The 21636-nt window shown below is 36.0% G+C and overlaps 1 protein-coding gene across 2 annotated transcripts in view; it reads left to right on the forward strand.

Annotated features, from left to right (window-relative positions):
• POU6F2 (POU class 6 homeobox 2) overlaps positions 1–21636 on the forward strand; it is a 315090-nt gene that overhangs the window by 41396 nt on the left and 252058 nt on the right. Inside the window, exons 1-2 of one of the 2 annotated variants that reach the window (XM_059849675.1) lie at positions 17704–17715; positions 20823–20994. In XM_059849675.1, the coding sequence (XP_059705658.1) occupies positions 20829–20994 (166 nt within the window). In that variant the 5' untranslated portion in view covers positions 17704–17715; positions 20823–20828. Of the gene's footprint in view, positions 1–17703; positions 17716–20822; positions 20995–21636 lie in introns of those variants that run through there. The other variant, XM_059849666.1, reaches the window with a different exon arrangement.

Below are 21636 nucleotides of genomic sequence, written 5' to 3' on the forward strand. Positions count from 1 at the left end.
CACCAATGTATATGATTTTAACTACTTTGAAGTTGATGGAGTTGCTCCAAATTTACGCTGCTCTAACAGATTCATGTCCTGACACTGTTTTCAATTTCAAAGCAAGTCAGCTATCAGACTGCGCTTCGTAAATGAGAAAGCCACTTGAATCTGGGATTTAAATGATCTGATTGTATGGTTTTAAAAGCTGAAATAGCTAAATACTCTTCTGCCCCACTCCCACAGCCGTTCTCTTTCAGTAGATGTCAGAGAAATAAAGTGTCCTGTGTTTTCTGAGATTTTATTTCACAAATTGAAGTGTTCAGATATTAAAGACTGTTTATCCCACATTGCTGCATAGTAAATGCCCACCAGTGTCTTTGAGGGAGGAAAGGGGGAAGCAGCAAACCCAACCCTCTGCATTTTTCAATCTGTAATTAAAAATGTCCTTTTAATGACAGTTGATTCATTAAATGTAGTCCATCAACACAATCCCCAAACAATCTCAAACCAAAGAAACAAACAAGATTTTGACAGACTTTTTCACATAAATATGTTAAATACAGAGTAATTGCAGTATTGTGAGAAGATCATTAGAGATTGTTGTTTTTTTACAGTTCAGGTCTAAATTTGTTTGCTGGATTCTGAAAAATGCTGCAAAGAAGAGTAGGTGTACAGAAGATAACTTAAGCTTCTGCCTTAATCTGATTTCTGCTGGAAGGGTCATTTACGATTCAAGCAGAATTTATGTTTACCTGAATTTTTTTTTGGTATTTTCATGTATGCCTTGAGTAAGGACACTTCAGCCTCTATTATTCTCATTGAAATGAAAAGTTAAACATCCTCCACCCCAGCTCCTTGTCCTTAATGTTGCATTCTAGGATGTGTTAAACATTTTCTAGTTAAGTCTCTTTGATAAAATATAGAAGTTAATTAATTACTTGAATTTTTAAAAGAAAATATTGACAATAAAAGCCCATTGCAGTAAGCACATTGCACTGGAAAACAGGTCTCTAGCAGTTAATGGAAAGAGTAAGCAATTGCAGGTAGCTTATATAAAACTCAAACAATAGCACAACCTGTGATAAATTGGAAGATCATATGGAAAAGGGGTAGAAAGAAAGTACCACAACATCTGTAAAATTTTTCAGTGGACACACTTGAGTAAAGTATTTCTCTCTTTGCTTTGGCTGCAAATATAGGAAGGCGAAAAACAATGGCACATAAAAATTCAATTGTTAATTTGTAGAACAACTACCTTTATTTAGCCGCTATTGAGGTGTGTACCTTTTTTGGACAAGAGGTCTGGCATGATTCTCACTGGTGAGTCACTGAGAGTTAAATTATGTGTTTTGCAGTAGACCCAATCACTGCTGCCCTTTGGAGTACTTTCTTTGAGTTAAACCTATGCAGCCTCTTTTGACCTCCTCAGAGACATCAGCTGATTTTTACAGCCACCCCCAACTGGGTTAAATTCTCAAGTGTTCACTCATGAAAATGTTTTTGAGGTTTATAGTAAAATTCCTGCTTGCAAAAGAAGGAGCAGAGGCAACTGGGTTTCTATGCAAAGATTTTTGCAGAATTAGGTGGTGAATTAAGGCATGCTTCCCTGATAAGGCCTTACATATGAGGCTAATAAAAAGATGGTTTTTCAATTCTCTGCTTTAAATGTACTGTATATTTAATTTTACTTTATCTTTCTGAGTGAGAAAGGATGGAAGATGAACTGCACATAGAACAGCAGGAGCATATGGACCATAAGGAAAAGAAATACTAATGATCCAAAACTAAGGAAACAGATTAATTCAAATGGAAAATTTTGCACACTGGGAAAATATTGAATATAATTTGTAAGGACTTCACCTTAAAATTCACATTTAATATACTTTCTTTTTTAAACCAACTAATAAACGGTCCTAAAAAGGAATTTTTTTACACTTTTCTCTCCTACCTGTTTTAAAATACTGGAAAGCAGACATGTAAATTAAAGCTTCCCGTGGATATTTTTAACTTCTGCAACCTGCTTATTCAACATATCATCCTAGGTCTCGCTGATCTTAGCAGCATTACAAGGACCATATTTTCACACAGATGAACCATTCATGGCAATTTCTCCTATAGATTTGACACAAACATTCTTTTCTTTGATATTGGAGATACAAATTTTCCATTTTTGACCTATTTTTTTCTCCTGACCGACATATTTATTGAGGCTATTGCGAGGAAAATCCCACTTTCCATTAATATTTCACTTCTCTGTTTCTTTCTCTTGCAGAATTTCAGGTTGATAGAGCAGTAAGAGGGTCTTGGTCAATGTCAGCTTATGTATGGGCATGCATCAATAAAAACAAAACTCAAAGTTTTATTTAGAATTGCCATTTGAATAAATATACATGTGCAGTAGTTAATGTGTATATATGTATCATTTTGATGCTGTCTTCATGATTCTACTGATTTAGATTAACATGTAGCATTTATTGATCTGTTCTGAAGGCATATCTGGTTTCAGAGAAGATTTTGATTGATTGTCCTCATCCAGAGTGAATTGTTTCTCCATCTCTCTAGAGTCTTCAGTGGCATTGGCTGTGGTTAACAAGCAGACAAAAGATTTATTTTTGAGAAAAAGGTGTAATTGTATACATGTGTTATCATGTTTGAATTCCAAAGAATTATTCAATGCCCTTTCTTTTTCCATCTGACCAACTTGATACACTTATGCTAAGAATTTTTAAACTATTGGTAGTAGTATAGATATCTATATGTCAATCCTCCATTTCCTCTATTCTACAGAATGAGATGATTGAAACTAATGCACTGCATGGGGTAGGAGTGTCTTCTGTGACTTGTGTTGTTTGTTTCATCAGTCAAATATTCATCCCCTATTACCTTTTAAATTAAATGTTTCAGTTTTAAGAATTCCATGCATGCAAGTCTCTTTTAAGAAGGTAGTAAAATTATTGAATACTTTGCATTTCTTGATTTTTAATGTATACAATTTTTAATGTAAAAGTGTCTTGATTTTCAATGTAAAAGTGTAAGATACCTTACTGCATATTTCAACAATAGGTGTTTATTGCAGTGACTCTGTTCTCAGTTTAGGTCAAGAGGTAAGAATGCATTTGAATTCATCTGGATAAATGAGCTATATATCCACCCCTTAATCACTGCTGCCAGACGCAAATGTCAAATATATTGTACAGGTCTGGTTTAGGACCACAGTCAAGAACTGGACATCAGCTCACTTTCTTATGCTAATTTCTACTATGGTCTAAATGGTTTCTGCCATTTTATCTCTAAGTTCCTTCTACTTGCTGAATGAGATAAAAAGTAAGGGATGTAGTCCTCCATCTTTTGTCTTCCCTTTATAAACGGAAATATTCACCACAGAAGCCCAAAAAGAAAAGGTATGAATGCCAATCTTATTTCCTGAAATTCTCCATTGACTAGATCTCTTGATTAGACTCAGTAAGATGCCCATGTCTCTCAGGTTGCCATCCAAAAAAAATCTCAGTCTGTCTTGAACACTTTAATAAAAGCCATGTCCCCACTTCTTTCCATGCTATTAATAGGTTTGGGGTTTTTGTAGTCCAACAATAATTCTACTCCACAAAGCTTTGTGTGCATGCTTTTAACCATCCTGAATAATGAGACTGCTGGTATGGAGTTGAATTTCTTTTCTGAAAATCTAAATTAAATAAACATGCTTGGAAGCTATACTGCCAAAAATGCATGCTTGGAACAGTGGATAAACCTCAGGACATTGCAGAATTCAACTGCCACATCACTTCTATAGCTCCCTGAGAACTGGAGTCTGCAATGTTGACCAAAGGGAGGTCTTCACTTCATGCCAATTCAAGACAACTTCTCTTAGCTTTAAGCTGCAGTCTACCTCTGGATGGCAGTACGGTCCCTGTGAGCAGGTCAGAGCTCCTCCAGTTTTCTCTGGGGAACTACATATCTGGCAAATTTATTTAGTCTTCACTCACACTGTTGGTGTTTGCCTTTACCTCCAGCTTTCAAAATTTGACATAAGAAGTGAAGTCTTTTGGCTGAAGTCTATTGTTGTTAAGGTTTTCAGTCCCCTTTTCCAAGTCAGTGATCCATTATAGTTGTTGAGCATTTTGAGAAGCTCCTCCTTTTTACTGGGTTTTATTACAGTACCTGGTCTGAATGCTCTCCAGAAGTTGTTGAGAATGTAGAGTAGTAACTCCTCTAAGACTGGCTATATTTAGTTATAATGTTATTTGCTTGCAGTTTATTTCTTTTGGTAGAGTTAAGCTCTAGCATGTTTAATATTTTCACATTATAAAAGGTTTTTCAGTGTTGGTAATAAGTTTTCTTGAGCTACAAGGAAACTGGAGATATATAAGTCATAAGTTTTTACCCCTGCCCTTGTGAGCTGCAAACCAGAATTGCCTGACAAATTTTCCCAAAGTTTAGTGTTTTTCTCTTTGGTATTTAGAATGTATCTGGTTTGTTCATTTTTTTCCTTGCAAATAAATGGTGCAAGCCAAAGCAATGGGATTTGAAGCAGTACAGGAAGATAAAAATGTGACTTTGCTGTGAAATTATGATTTTTTGTGCTCCAAGTTGAAATTGTTTTCTAGGTAATATCTATTCACCTTATTGTACTTTGTTAAAAGTGTGGTAGGAGTGCAGAGCCCGCATACTGCTCAAAGTCAGATTTTATCATTGTATCCATGACTCCAACTGGGATACTAAAAGGGACTCATCTGTGCATTGTCATCAACAATGTTACAAACTGTGTTCCACTTTCTAGTCTGCCTTTTTAATCTCATTGCCTTAAATGGAATGCTGAATTACACTTGAAGAATCCTGGTGAAGGCAAAAGGTTTAGAATAAGTGTCACTGAGGTCATACCTTGCTAATGATGTTAATATCATATACAAGGCAGGAGAGAATCCCCTTTGATAGTGAGATCCTAGGTTAAGTCTGTAGAGACATTTAGAGGGAAACTCAGCAACTTTTTAAATTACTTTTGGGAAGGAAAATAACACAAACCAATATGTTATTTAACTTTTACATTCATTTTCAGTGCAGTGTTTTAAAATTTTTCACTACATTATAGTGCAAAAAGTATTTATCTGACTCAGAGCAAGTTTGAGGTGAAAGACTTTTGGTGATATAGATTAGAAGACACCACAACTGTGCACAAGTGTTCATTCCTGTGTTGCATGTTTCTCTGTCCAGTAGATCTTTAAATGTCACAAACAGAAGAGCTTTTTCTACTTATCTTGATTTCAATGTGTATGCTTAGTCCAGGGTTACATGCTTGAAGCACCAGTTTATACCTTTCAGATATAGGTAAATGACTACAATATCTTAAAACCATAATTTAACCACAGAATAAAAATGGCTTTGTGTTCATCACAGCACTTCAGTTACTCTGTCACAACAAATTTAAGAAATCTGGTTTGGCTTCTCTTAGTGCTTTTCAGTATGTTGTCATCTTTTCTTAAAAGACTGCTAGGGATGTATACAGACACTAGTTCATGTAGGAGAAAGAAACTGTATAGATGGAGGGACACAAGTCACATGGAGTGATAACTAAACGTTGGGGTTGGAAGCCCAGCATAAGCATTCACTTGTGTCAGCACTTCTCCCTGTGATGACTCTTCTTTGTTTGTCCCTTTGATATTCAAGGAAATGTGTGTCTTTCCAAAGCCTTACCTTGCTTGTGGTAGTAGTTGTGAGAGAGAGGTGGCACCCAATGCCTTTTCATTTAACAATTTCTCTTCGTAAGTAACTTTTCTTCAGAAAAACAGCGCAGCTGAACAATTTGTTCAACTGTTTGTACGGTTAGATTGCATGTCCTCGTCCTATTACTCAGTCGCTCTGCTGGAATCAGACAGGTTGGGAAATGACATTGAGCTGGGAACAGTTCCCTGAGCGAAGCTTTGTACGTCTGGCTGTGTGAGACTTCTGAAACTATAAAAGCTTTAAACTACTAAATAAGGCAGATTTTGATGTCATGAGGTCCATGCAATTGCTGCTTAAGCATGTAATTCATGGTAATGCACCCCAATCCCTGCTGAGTTGCTGATTAATCTGAGTGGGTTATAGCATAGTGTCTCAGTAGCTTTTCTTTAACTGATACATGGAACAGAATTCAATGTTTCTTCACACTGAATATATGACCTTAGAAAACTGAAAAGGAGTCCATGTGTAGCTTTTTTGTTTAGTTTTTGGTTTGGTTTGGTTTATTGTGGCTTCAGATTTTTCCTTCCTTTACTAACTTCTGTTCCATACAGCACTTGGACTTGAAATAGAATGAGATTGGTATTCAATGCTTAATACTCACAATCCTCTAAACCCTTTCCCCTTGCCCCCCAGAGTATTTCCTTTGAGTTCAAAGCTTATGAATTTCTGGGCTTCCCACATGAAGAGGTAGTTTTGAGCCAAACAGTGTTACTTATGTGGAAATTACAGTTTGTCTTTTCTGCTGTACTTTGGTGAGTTACATAGGCAATATTTGTGCACATATCTTGGTGCTACAAAACTGATCTCATATCCTAGCTAAGTATCAAGTCTAAGAACATTTAATGTTTTTGCTATTTTGACTGCACAAGTGAATCAATTTTGCATAGAAGTGTTTTGATTTCATGTAGGAGTTGCTGGTTATCTTTTACTAGTAATCCTCTATGTAGGCCTGTGGGTGTACTACTTTACATTCTCCTGGAAACAAGCAAATACTTTGTGATAGTCACTTAAGTGGCCTTATTGTGCTCCCTAGGAAGATGCCCTACTTGTGAGTGCAAAATTGGTAGCACATGCTTATTGGGGAAAAAAGGCTTTTTCCAAAACCATTGCTGCTGCTATTGCAGTAATGGGATATCAAACAGGCAAAATTGTATGTGTTGTCAATGTATGCAATATAATTTCATTGACTTACAATGTTTAAAGTGAAGGCATGATGGTAAGCTTCTATAAGGTGTCACATTGAAGTAATCACCTACCAACTTGGTTTTATGGCAAAAGAGAACATTTTAATATCCACATGAATTCTAAGGACACTCCAGCTTGCATGGGAACACAGAGATCAAAGTATATGATTAAGCATTCTGATACTGTAGTGCTGAGAAATACTTAAATAACTGAACAAATAAATTAATGAAGTAAATAAGAAAGCTGATTTTAATCTATGAATAAGAGTTTGGTCTAAAACCAAAAGAGAAAAGGGCAAAAAAGGGGGATGGTTTAATTTTTCTTTCCCCACATGTAGCCACTTGTATTTATTTGGTGCTTGCCTAAATCTCTTTGCTTATGCTTTTATTTTGCCAAGATTTCTCTTCAGCAATCTTCGGAGTAATGTTTTAGTTGGAATCAGATGATAACAAGGGTACATGAGCTGGGATTGTCAGGCCTGTGGGTTGAGCAGAGTTACCTGTCTGCGTGAAAAGGGAGCTCAAGCAATGTCACAGCTGTGTGGGTCCTCCACTCATTTTCCTAAGTTGTAGATCTGAATCATAGTACAGGGGCTGGCTGGCTGGAGGCAAATTGCTTTGTTGCAGCACATATGATGCTGTGTTTGGATTTGTGACTAAAACAATACTGATGACACCCCAGTGTTTTGGCTATCACAGAAGAGCGCTTGCACAGTGTCTGTGATAGAGACAGGCAAAAAGCTGGGAAAGGACAGTCTCTCTGTAAACCCTCCCTGGAGAAAGACAATTTATAAGAGTTGGTAGCGATAGGAGAAGGGGAAAATGGCTTCAAACTGAAAGAGAATAGTCTTAGATCAGATAGTAGGAAAAAATTCTTTACCCTGGGAGTGGTGAAGCATCGGAACAGGTTGCGCAGAGATGTTGTGGATACCCCGTGTCTGGAAATGTTTAGGGCCGTGTTATCTGGAGCTCTGAGCAATCTGATCTAGATCATCTTAGTGTCTCTTCAAACTCAAATGGTTCAATTCTATGATACTGTTGGGATATCTGACCCTAATTGACCAAAGGGATATTCCATACATATGATGTAGTGTTCAGCATTAAAAGCAGGGAGAAAGAAGGAGAAATTTGGGTTATTTGTGTCTATGGTGTTTATCTTTTCAGGTAGCTATTATGCATAAACTGTTGTGAGGCTTCACTGCCCTAGAATTGGCTTGTCAATGGGAAGTAATGCTAAAAATTCCTCATTTTGGTTTGCTTGCATATGCATCTTATGTTTCCCATATCAAACTGGCTTTATATTGATCCACAAGCAATGTCTTCCTCTGTTTGTTTTCCCCTCATCCTGTGGGAGAGGGGAGTGAGTGAGTAGTTGTATGGGTGCTTGGCTGCTAGATGTAATAGCTCACCAAAATAGTGCAAATCTTCAAGAGGGATCAACTGCTGTAACCACAAGCAGAAATAAATGTGTTGGAAAAACATTTCAATAGGTTTAAAACATAAGAACCACCTACTGTGACTTTAAGGGTAGTCATATTGCTAACTGCTTGGAAAGAGAATATTCCTGAGGAAAGTGCAGTGGTAGGAAGAAAAGAAAAAGTGATGTAACAGGATAGGGTCTGATCACAGCAGACATGAACTCCTGTCTTATTTTCTTGCTTTCCTTCTCTGCAATGAAGATCTGCTTTCCTAATTTTTCTTGAGCTCCTTAGGCTGGGAGATTGGAGGGCACGCAATGTAGCAGTCTGAGTAACAAGAGAGCAAGGTGAAAGTATCTTTTACTCCTAGAAGATGCTTAGAAGATGTACCAGTGTTGAGTTTGACAGGTACAATCAAGACCTGCAGCAGCTCTGTGAAATGTGTCAGAAGTACCATCAGGTTAAGAAATGAGAAATGGATTTTTCTTGATGTAAGGAGTAAATTGGTTAAGTATGCATTACTAGATTATTTGTTCAACACATGAAAAAATGGATATCTGTAGGTATTGAAAGCAGGTAAATCACTAAAGGAGTAGGTTAACAAAAGGAATAAATTGATGAAATTCTTAATGATCCACTTAAATATAGTGGAAATTGTCCTAGCAGTAAATGTAATTAAAAGTTTGTGAGTGTAGTTTGAGGAAAGTTAGTTTTCATGAAACTCTAAGTTAGATATTATTAAACCTTAGAAAAGCATAGAGCAAGAAAGAATTCAGTAAAGACTCTGTGGGGATATGCAAATTTTTACAGAAAGGCTTTAAAGTCAAAATAGACACCCTTGCCCTGTTCTCTCCTTTGCAAATTGGTTAAAAAATCCATAGGGATTAGGTGACTTGCCTGCCAATGCTTCAGTGGCAAAACTGAGCCTCCAAGAGGCCAGCCCTCCTATTATAAGTATCCCATGGCAAACTTCCTCTCCCACAAAGGAAAGACTATTTTTTGTTATAGGAGAAGTAACAGAAAGGTCAAAAGTGATTTGAACGATCTAGCACTGAATGTGCTAGTATACTCAGGCTTTCTGCAGGAATCCCAAGTGGCTCTTTGGTTTTGCTGGTTTTGCATATTACAAACTATGAATACATGTAGTCTCTAGATTCAGAAAACTAATGATAAATATGGACATAGGAATTAACTTTTAAGTACAAAGCAAGGATACTTTCTTCAAATATAAATTCCAAACACACAGTATCAATTTCCATTTGGACTGACACGTGAAAATAATTTATAATGAGCAAAAAATTGTGAGATTGTGATCAAAACTCATATTCTGCATTTTATTGCTCTGTTTTTGTATTTTTAATCACTCTGAAGTTATTAATGCCTTATTAATATTAATTTTTGGGATGCTAATGTTACCATAGCAGTTATAGTAATGATCTGCATATTTGTGCATGGGTTGTGCATATAAACAAAAGAAAAAATATGTGCAAATTATGCCATGTTTTAAATAATAATTTAAGGAAACTTTTATTTTCAAAAATGATATTTATTAGTTTTTAAAAAACCCATTAAGTTTGTAATTGGTTAAAAACTAGGTTAAAAAGTAATTTGAGACAAATAGTGTCATGAGATTATGTTGCCCTATTTTTTTTTTTTAATAACTAAACTACATTTAGGGATACCTATTGATATCTTGTTATGGATTTCAATGATGAGAAAATCAGTGCCCTGAAATAGATCTCAGTGATTTTTCACTAGAAGAATTGAGTATGTATTTGTCCCTGTTGAAGTAGATGGCAGCAATTCAAAAGGCTGAACTGGGAAGGAATCAGGCCTGCTAAAAACTTTTTATTATATGTAATATTTATATGCATATACATTGATATATTAGACATACATGTCATAAACAATAATAGGATCTTTGGAAATATTTTTCTCCTGTTAAAATAGAAGGAAATCAACAGCACTTGTGACTGTTCTCTGAGGAGAGCATTGATAGTTACTCTTTTAGGGTGAAACCGAGCAGCACAGTGATGTTGGCCAGTTTGCAAAAATCAGGTGTTAGCAGCAACGTGTTGCTATAGTTGCATGTTTTGATTTATTCTCTGATCTGATTTTTCCTTCCTCAAAATATTGTTTGTTTCAAAGGAGTTTCCTCGAGAAACAATAGGGAGCCAATGGCAAATCATTGTATGGCAATTTTTTTTGTTAAAAGAGCAACAAACCCTCCAAAAATCCCCCCAGCCAAACAGTATCTAATAAAGAACAGGACTGTTCATGTAAGAAAATTTCAGCAGATCTGGGAAATACTTCATTCATTGTTTGTTGATAATCCAGTTACTGTAGTTGCAGCTAAAATGATTGGTAAATGTTCTGCTGTTTTCCTGTTGTGAAGCATTAAACAGAAAAACCACTTTGTATTGAAGAGATCCTCCCATATGTCCAACACATAATACTGTCACTGTGTGTGGTGTGTGACACATCCTTCCTGCCTTGGGGAGTTTATAAGTATACCTGCAACTTCCAGCACATTAAGAGTAGTGATAAAAAGGTGAAGCACTCTTTGGGCGTCAAGTTCTTTAACTCTTTATGCGAATTGCATTAGAAATATGAAGCTGTATGATAGTTGAAGGCATGTTAAATTAGTAATACATTTAATTAGAAATTAATACGTTTTAGACTACAATATGAGAAGAAATATATGGTACCCAGCTGTTGATGAAGACCTGGTTATGAACAAAAGTAACCCTGAAGATCTTTTTAATGATTAAAAAACAATTGCTCTCATTCATCAATGAGAAAGGCTTGGGAAATATAAAAAGCATTGCATTATTGATCTGCAGTATTTGTGGCATTATTAAGTATGTTTAGCAGCTGTAGCAGCAGGTTTTGTTGTCATATTATTTCAACATAGAAGAATGATAGGAAAACTATTTGAGATTGTTCATCCTAATCTGGAAGCTGCAGTGCATTTTCTAGTATCTGGAAAGGAGAAAATAACATTTTAGTCTGTGAGCCTCAGATCAGGAGAGGCTTTCAGTTTCTTCAGAATATGGGCATCATTGCTTTTCTATTCTATGTTTAGAGTAGATAAAAGAAAATCTGCAGCTCCACCTTTAGAAAGTATGATATGAGTAGAAATGCCAGAAAAGAAATAATTTCCCATACTTGTCACTGAAATTCAAATGTGCTGTATTATGAAAAGCTCCATGAAGAGCAGACTAAATTATTAACCACATAATTGAGGTTGAGCTATCCTAAGTTTGGATTCAGATTTGGGAAGATGTTGGTCTTTTTTAGCAAGTAGAAGTTAAAGCAGACTTGCTTCGAGATAAAAAGGAACAATTTTGGATTGAAGAATTTTTATCAATTTTTGATTGTGATATTCTGGTGAAATCACAATTTGCTTGATATGATTTGTTTCAGTGTTTTAACTGTATTTGTAAAGGATTTTAAAAGATTTGCAAAAAATACTCAACTTCCAAACTGGTCTAGGTTATTACCATGTATTGTATTATAAATTATAACAATTTTAAAAGTAGCATTCAATTAAAAACCTGGATGAAACTGGACCTAAAGTAATATTACTTAAAAAATCTTCAGGAAAAAAGAGTTCTCGCTGGAAAATGTTGCTTCATTGCACTATAAGAGATTTGTACCCATTTCAACAAAGTTACTTTTGAAGGTGTTACATTGTGGGTGTTTAAAGAATTTCTGATAAGGGCTAAGGAAGAGATCCATACTGAAATAGGAAGTCACTTTCCTCATGTAGTCAAGTCCTGGGCTGACTACTGATGAATCTTGATTTGGGTCTTCCTAGACCAAACGCAAGTAATTGAATTACCCACTGAGCTGGGTTACTGTTTAACATGTGCTCTGATTGTCAAAAATTCAAGTTAATGGTTTCTTTGTTTTACATCATGAAAATCCTAACATATTATGTAAAATTAAGTTTTTCTTTAACTAAGAGGAGAGCTTCTTTCAATCACTCTGAGTCCCTTCTATGCAACCTGGTCAAGTTTATCGCTCATACCTGATCAACAATCAAAACCTATTGTAAGTTTGATTTTGGTGTGATTCTGGATGTGCTGATTTCTAAAAGAAAGCAATTTTAGCTGAATTTTGGCTTTTTTTTTTTTTTTTTTCACTCAAAGTAATTTCTAGTCTGTGCATGGTTGACAAAGCCTGAAAAATGAAAATATAGACAAACTGCATATAATACCATATCTAAATTTTTGGTTAGGCCAAACTGTTATCATTTGACTGCTTTTGGTAGAAATCCTAGTAAGAAATTTTACACCTTTGAAAGAGTAATTCAAATATGCCATGGAGTATTTTATTGTGTTTCTTAATTTCAAAGAGGTTATGGCCTCTTCTTCTCATGGAGAGCAGAAGAATTATGCTGATAAGACCATACTGTAGGTTCTAGAAGGATCTTTTAACACATGTAGCATTATCATCTGGAAAGAGAGGCCTTGTCTTTAAGGGCTATTCAAAATAGAAATGGAGCAAATATTAAACAAGAAAAAAGACAAGTTATAAAACTGGCAGGCTTATGAAAGAGCACTTGTAATTTGGTGAACAGGTTAATGTCTTCTCATGTGGTCAGTGTGGAGACTAAAACACCACCACATGAAATAATTTTCAGGGTGAACAAGAAGGTTGGGTTTTTTTTATAGCAGGGATCAGTTAGACACCTAATGTATTGCATTAAGGTAGAATGGTATTTTTTCCATAAGAGTAATGAATGAATACCTTTATTGAAACTTTTTATTTTGTTTTATTTTGCCTTTTTTTTTAATGGAAGACAATGCTTTCTCCTTCATCTTAGATTTTTTCCAAGTCTTCTGGTAAGTTGGCCCCACAGTATAAAAATTTTAGTTATTCTTACAGGCTTGAAATTTTCTGGATGTTTTCTTATGCTTGACATGGCTCCTTCAGAATAGAATTGACAGAGCATTGGGAATCATCCATTACTCATATGAAGAAAGAGTCAAAGTCTTATTTTCTCCTGATAGGACCTTCTTCTAATTTGAGATTTAATTGCTCTCCTTCAGCATCTTGTTCTTTCAGGAAACCAGATGAAAGAAGAGTAGAAAATCTCTTGGTTTGATGATCTTAAAAGTCCTTTCCAACCTAAATGATTCTATGAAATGAGTGGGAAAATCTATTGAAGGCTTATCCCACCATGTTGTTCCCAGTCAAAATTGCCTGTTTTGCTTTTGCCCTATCCTGATCTCTAGGGCCTGATTGTCTGCTTTCACAAAAATGGGTCAGGTTTTGTGTAACTCCAATAATCTCTAACTAGAAGAAGGCTGATTTCTCTCACCACTCTCAGGACTTGTTATTTCTACTAGTGACTGTGTGCTATTGTCTATCATGTGTTTTGAGGAGTGTGGTAGCTTCCCAGAATAGCAGCTTCTCTTGTCTCTTGACCTATGTATGCATACAAACTTTTCCTACATGTCCACAAATAGACAAGCTGCTTTCCAGCGAGGCAGTGTGCCATTTAAATGAGGAATCATTATATTTAGGATAAGGCCAAAATTAAGACTCTTTTTATCTAATTAATAGAGGAGAGTTTTTAATAGGTTCACCCTGGTACAAAACTCTAAACAAGAGTTCTTGTAACAAGAAGAGCAGTTTAATAATTTTATCAGAAGCATTAAGGTCAACTTTTAAGACTTTAAAGCAACATTTAGAGTAAAGCTTCTGTGCTGTGTGTACTCTGGCATAGTGATCCCTAAGTGTCATGTGTGTCAGGAAAAACACAAGGTATGGATTCATTAGTGCACATTTCTTTGCCAGCAGGATTAAGAAATGGCTTTTATGGACCAGAGCTGCAGATGTCTCCTACAATGAATTATTGTTCCTTACTTTTTCTATGGTGAAACCAACATTCTTTGCCTTTCTTTCCTTTTTTGGAGGCTGCAGCATGATTGCTGGGGTACATTTAGAGCAATAAACCTAACTGATTGTAAAGTAGATGTTCATCTAGCTATGTACTATGGGGCAGCTTCTGTGTGCCTATTCCCTGCAGCCTCTGGCTAGACTGATTAGCAAACTGAAATTCTCTTGTGAACTTTTCAGCTTGATCTTAATAGGTGTAAGAAATATGTGTCTTAATGTGTATCATTAGGGAAAATAGTGAAATAGGGGAAAAAAAAGTTTAGTGAGGGATTTTTTTGGTATGATTTGAAAACACATTGTAGTACCTCAATCTCAAGGCACAGCAAACCAAGGGACATGGCCACTTAAAATTTAATTTTAAAAGGAAATAAAATTAATTCAATTTTAAGATTTCTGAAGCTACAATTAAAAACTTCATAAGTTTCTCTAAATCTTGTTTTTTCAGTCAGATCTGTGTTATTCTAATTAGCAGTAATCATTTCAATTTCCTAAGAACTTAAAATTAAGTAAATAAATGAAGAAGACAGTCTTAAAATTTCTGCTTAACTTGAAAAGAATATTTCTGTGACAGAAAGCACCATGGGCAGTGATAGTTTTTCTGACTTTCCAAATTAAATTTTTATAGTTCAGTTTTATTAATAAAATGTGTATAACTAAGTACTGATTTGTTAATTACTGGTTAAGTTTTATTATGAACATGTGAAAATGAATATCATTGGAAAAACAAATGTCCAAAGCCACACTAGTATTGAGAAAAGGGAGAAAAAAAGAACTTTCTTTTTCTGCTACAGAGAATTTATTGAGGAGAATAAATACAATTCTAGCTGAAAAAGAACCAGAGACTGTTTTAGGGGATAATATTCATATTGAGTGAGATGACCAGATAACATATCAGCTTTTTGCTGTAAGAGAAAGGAGAGGTAACCCAGAAGATTTTAGTAAGCTGAATATGAATAACATAGGTAAGAGACATACATACGTAAATAGAAGCTCAAGATCGAAATAGTGATGAGAGATCAATGATCATGTATCAGCTTGTTTGTTTTGCTTATAAACATCCATCCAAAGGTGGTGGTACAAGTGGCTGTGAAGAAAATGAGTTTTGTCCCTGTAACTTTTCCAGGGAAATAAGAGCCAGCAGGTAGAAATTGTCAGAGGCTAGCAGGGGACAAAAGGTTGATTCAAAGTAGTTTGCATAAGCCAGTCTGTGGATAGATTGGGATGGAAATATCAGCACATTAGTGACAGCAGATAAAACAAAGTTAAAAGAAGAAAGAGGGTTGTCTGTAAGAGATCTTTATTTATGGAAAAAAAAATTAATACCTCTAGAAGCAATAAAATGAAGGAAGAAGACTTTTTCATAAGAAGACCAAGGAAGAAGGTAATCCTAAATTTCACTGGCATTTACCAAAAAAAGAAATCCAGTCCTTTTCCAGTAGAGTCTTGTTAATGTATTCCTCACACAAAAAGCTAAGGTACATCTTAGAACAGCTTTATCCAAGTTTGTAATTGTGCTCTATCTTGATTAAAAAATTTTAAAAGCTACAACTTGAATAAATTTTTAGAGCAGTCATTGGAATTATTAGTAACTGCAAAGTGTAAATTTTATGTTTATTAGTAGAATTTTTGTGTTTGCTCTCAAAAAAATTCATTTTGTAAGTCCCAAACTGAAGTTTGTGCAATATCATGATTGGGGGTGGGGATTTGGGCAGGATTTATTTCATGTTTTGAAGAAAAGCAGAAAATTGATTTCTAATAATTCTGCAGTAGGGGGAAAAAAGTCTGTGCAAATTAACTTCAAACTAAGGGCCAAATAAAAAGCAAAACAGAGGATCTTACTTTTTCTCTGAACTAGAATTTAGAAAGTAATTACATTCAGAGCAACAATGTTTATGATGCAGTAAGTACAAAATTTAAACCAGTGGCTAAATCAGTACATGAAGCCTTTATGAAGCTCTATTATCACCCAAGTCCTACATTAAGGAAGAAAGTAATTCATTTTTAGACTCCTGCCTAGGGCATGTTTGACACAAAACCTATACAGTTCCTTTTAAAAGCTGTCTTTGATTATTAAATAGTTTTGCTTAGAAACTGCACCTTTACTCTTAAAGTGCAAAAGCAAAGCTTTTAACACAGCGATAAATGCTGTCCTGTACTTCATACAGTCCTTCAGATAAGAAAAAAGTAAAGGTTTTATCTTGTAGAAGAGAGTGTGTTACCAGAACTGTAATTTGCATTTGCAAATTCACAGGATTTTTAGTATTAAATTAAGCCTAACAGCCAGTTTAAATCATCAGGGAGTGGTAGAGCTGAAAAGTGGTGTAGCAGATACTGTAAGTGAATTACAGGAGATATAAGCCACCCCTTAAGGGAGACACACAGCAGGGAGGACCACTTGCAGCACAAAGCTGTCAGGGAGATCTCATAGGAAACAGGCAAGTCTGGAAGTACTAGTGCTAGTTGGACAAGAAATAGATGACAAGTTATATGAGTATCTGCTAGAGATGTGTGTATAATTTGTCACTACATGTGTGGTATGTACAGTTATCTTTTGAATAAGAGGATTGTGATTCCTTAGTTCTCTCAAAAACTTGAACCCTGAAATTCTGAAGCATTATGTGCCTTTGCCTCTTACTTAAAGCATATAAACCTTTTTGACAAAGTTCATCTTGCTGGTTTTAAGCATTCTTAGACTTTTCAGTTTTGCATATGAAAATCTGAAACTTTTGTGTGGCTGTCAGGGAACAGAAGAGCCTGTGTTACAGTGCAAAGTGTAATCTGACCTATAGCACCTTCCAAAAAGCAAATGCTGAGTGTCAAGCCCACAGACATCCAGTGCAGAAGAACAGGTCCTGACAGTATTAGCTACTAAGGATGCATACACAATTCCTTGTCTCAATGCATCCTTTCCAGCGCTGTGAGTCCTCTCTGGGATGGACTTGTAGGTGAGCAAAAGAAGAGGAGAGGGCTGCTGGGCCTGCAGCTGTCATAGCAACTACTCCAGATTTTTTTTAGGGAGGCCATTAGGAAATATAGGAAAAACCGCTTTGACCACTGAGGGATTTTACAGACTAGGCCACTTGCTGCGCTCTAGAATTACAATTTGTTATGTGTTTTGCAAAAATAATAGTCTTTAATCATGCATAATTCACTGCAGAACAGAATGTTTTTAAGCACAGAAAGCAATTGAAGGCCTCGAGATAACCTGAAGTTTAAAAATGTCCAATTTTTAATATGTTTTTCAAGGAAACATACCTTTCCTTAAGTCATCATTTAAGTGATTTATTTAGTCTTCTTGTAGACTAAAGAAACTTGGAGAGTATCTAATCTGTCTGCGTATAGAGAAGGTTGTCGTTCATTTACCACCTGACAGAGAGAGCTACCCTGGGGGCTAACTACAGGTTCTTGTGCTGCCAGAGGGAGGGGGCAGCAGTTTATGTTAATCCACTTTTTATAGTCCTTGCCTATGTGTTTGCAAAGCTGTTTTAAATTCACTGCTAAGAGTGTGCCCAGCCATGTGAGTGACTATGTTGATGTTTACTGCAGTGCAGGTCTCAGTGATACCTTGCAGCAATGAGTTCAACAGATTTTTCACCACCCACTGTTTGGAAAAATATAATTTATTATTATTAGATTTATGACTTTTTCCCATTTCAGCAGAGACACCTTTTCTCCTCAGATGAGTTAGGGTGAATAGTTTCTGATCTACACTTTCTCTCTGCTGTTTATTTTCTTGTATCCTTTGATCATGCTCATTCTTAGTCACACTTTTCTGTAAGCACTTCCAGTCCTTTCGATCAGTTTATCATTCTTACTGCACCTTTTTCTGATGTATCTTTCTTAGATGGGCTAACCAGAAATGAACAAAGTACTCCAGATGAGGCTGAATTATCGATATACATAACAAATAAAATCCTGGCTCTGTTGAAGTTGCTGTCATCGAAGGGCTGAGGTTTCTCCTGGTTCTGTCACACTTCCCACATTATTTTTCCTCCCATTTTTCATACATTCAATTTCAGAATCTGGCAACTTAGGCTTAATTTAGAATCCCACCGATTCCGTTAAATCCATTAAATTGCTGTTAGTCCTCAGATCAGGAGTTTTTCTCTGTGGACATGATTAGTTCCCTCCCCAAACTTTGATGAAAAAGGTCAAATTTTGTCTTGATTCACATTTGTTATGGATGTTAGTAACTAATCTTGATGTTAGTGTTGAGTAGCTGAAACTGAGAGAAGCAGCACAGACTGAAACAATGCTGTTTGTGTTCACAATAACCTTTAGCTGCAAAACCCACTAAAATACATTATTTAGTATATGAAAGCAAACAAATTTTTTGCCTCAGTAAATGACTGTCCATAGTGCACTATGAGTATGAGGCAAAACAACTCTGAGTTTTTTACAGTGTCTGCAAAGGAAATCTTTTGGTTTTTGTTTCCTCTCCAGAAACATCTAAGAAATGTTCAGATTGTTGCTGCCTAATAAATACAGTAAATGCAATGTTAATAAATTGCCAGCAATTTAGCCTGACAATAACATGGATTGACCAAATTGATTAAATTGATTATGTTTCATGTATTTACAATATGTAGACACAAGCCTAATTTATTTTCTGAAGAGTTCAAGGTAGGTATCACTGGTGTAAAAAACAGGCAAAAACAAAACAATGGAGTAATGTTTGTGGTTGCTATCTGCAATAATCTAATGCTGACAGAGAGCAGTATTTTATTTAGTAATTAACAGTGTAAAGGGAAGAGAAGCTGTCATGTTGGTTCTTAAGCTGGGGAATGTGATGAAAGATGATATCTGCGATCTCATCCTTTCCACTTGTTTAGGATTGTCAGAATGAGAAATGTCAGCATTATGAAAGCTCAGCTCTGCTCTTGATATGATAAAACCCTTCAAAAGCCAGTCTTTCTTTCCCTCTCCCCCTCCTTTCTCCCTCTCCTGCTTGCTCTTGCTTTTTTTATTTATCCTGTTTTGTTAGATGGCAGAAATATAATTCTTTTCTTTCTTCCTATTATAAGCCTCCATTTTTGTTTTATTATATGTTTCACAACCCCTAATGCCCCACCGAAAATTACCTTGTTAAATGACAGTGTTTCAAAGCCATGAATCCTTTCCACCATTCCCTCAGAGGTTTGAAACAGTCAACAGACTGTAAAGAATAAATAATAAAAAAGTATTGATTATTTTGATGACTGTGAGATTCAATTAAGTATTAATTTTGCCCTCCAGTGGACCTATCAAGGTATTCAAAAGGGAGGATTCAGCTCAACTAAATGCGTGCTGAGTGCTTCAGCCTTAAATAGGGAGAAAATGTGTTTACCTACAGTATTTGAAGAGGAGTGCATTGATGCACAGAGTCCAATATTTAAGTGCTGCGCAAATTGAGCCCTGGTGACAGTGACATTGTTTTCAGCAGTATGAGTATTGACTAAAGAAGAGCATTTGATGACAGCTTAAACTATTTGTATTGATTAACATTTTCATAGATTATCATGTGTCATATCAAATTCACTTTTCAGACATGAATACATTAAAAAACCCACAGGCGAACATCGACCAATGTGAGGACGGGACAGAGGGAACATGCCAGCCAACCTACTTGCTCGCTGGTCACCTGTTCTCTGCATAAGAACCATTTAGGCATGAACTTTGCAATAAATAGCTGCTAGAGAGATCAACAAGGTCACTTGCTCTTTTTCTATTTCTTATTTTTTTTTTTACTCTGCTTTCTGTGCTGTTGTGATATTATGCTTATTATTTTGCAAACGGAGTAACTGAGTGTGCTTGGAAATAATGCCTGACCCCCAAACATCCTCAATGAGCAGAAGATAAAACAGATTCTGATCATCAAGAAAAAATTTAGATGTGTAGATATGTGTAATGTTTTATGAGGCATAAAATGGTGCAAACACAAGAATAATTGCAAACTGTATGTGTAAGTATCTTCCCTAATTTTATCTTCTAGAAAATGTTTTCTGTGGTTTTTATTTTCAAAAGGAGCATCCGTGTTTGTGTCATTATGGACTTTTGGAGCATAGTATCCCAACGACAGGAAGAGTTAGAAGAAAATTGTATCTCTTTTAAAAGTATGCAATGAAATGGCTATTTGATGCTGTGTATTTTCATAGAAATGCTGTAATGCTAGAAACTGTGCATTTGGTTTTGTTAACATTATACAGCCAAGGATGCCCACAGGGGGCTCCTCTTCTGTGGTATCGGAGCATATAGGAATTTCTTCTCTTACTATGCTAAGGACAGGGTGAGGTGTAAAAACATACACACAAAAAAAGCACATCCCACAATTAAAGCTGTGTTGGTTATGTTGCTTTCATAGAAGCTTTTCTCCAAAGCATCCTGAATCTCTCACATGCTAGTTGGGCTTTAATAGGGTGGGGAGTAATGGAAAACTCATTGGATCTGTAATAGCTCTTCACTTGACTGCAGCCAGCAATAACAGCAGGAGCAGCCAGAGATAAGAGAGAGAGAGAGTGTGTGTGTGTATGTGTGTGTGTGTGAGAGAGAGAGGGAGTGGAAGAGAGAGTATACGCACACCAAAGCAGCCACTTTTTTTTCCCCCTCACTTTTTTTTTTCCCCCCATCCTAGGATCCAATGATAGCTGGACAAGTCAGTAAGCCCTTGCTGTCACTGCGGAGTGAAATGAATGCAGAGTTGAGAGGTGAGGACAAGGCAGCTACTTCAGACAACGAGCTGAATGAGCCCTTGCTTGCGCCTCTGGAATCAAATGACAGCGAGGACACTCCCAGCAAGCTCTTCGGTAAGTCTGTCTAGGTATTTCATTTCACTGCTACCATGTTGTCCGGAAGAGCAATCTTCCCCCGTTCTTTTTTTTTTTTTTTTTTTTTTCCGCTCAATTTTCTTGTAAGTAGGAAAGAGTAGCTTGGAGCATGCAGGCACAGAGTCCTCTGCTCCTATTGCAACTGGTTACCAGAATGACAGCATCAGTCCTGAAAACTTTTGTTAACAATGGATGTATTTAGTGCAAGTTGCAGATGTTTTATGAATGTTTTTGAGCCATGGACTTTAATGTAAAATTTTTTGTGTGTGTGTGTGTGTATCATTTTCTTGGAGCATTTTAACAGTTATTGTGGTAGGTGTTGGTGTGTTGCACATGCTACCAGTTTTTTCCGAGGCTTGATTAAACTGAAGTTAGAATTTTTTTAAGGTAAAAATAAATCTGGCTGAAGGGAACTGAAAGATTCTTGTAGAAAACACTTCATAGTGAGTAAACAAAGCCTAGCAAGGGTATTGCACGTGGAGCTAATGTTTTTGGTTTTGTTTTTGACTTTTTATTCATTTAGGAATAGTCTAAATTGTGCCAGGTAAGTGTAACATTTCACAATCAAAACAAAAGCAGCGAGAGTGGCACTCCAACACTGACATCTGTCATTCAAACATA

Source organism: Haemorhous mexicanus, chromosome 1 (assembly GCF_027477595.1).
Source record: "Haemorhous mexicanus isolate bHaeMex1 chromosome 1, bHaeMex1.pri, whole genome shotgun sequence".
Classification (NCBI taxonomy): domain Eukaryota; kingdom Metazoa; phylum Chordata; class Aves; order Passeriformes; family Fringillidae; genus Haemorhous; species Haemorhous mexicanus.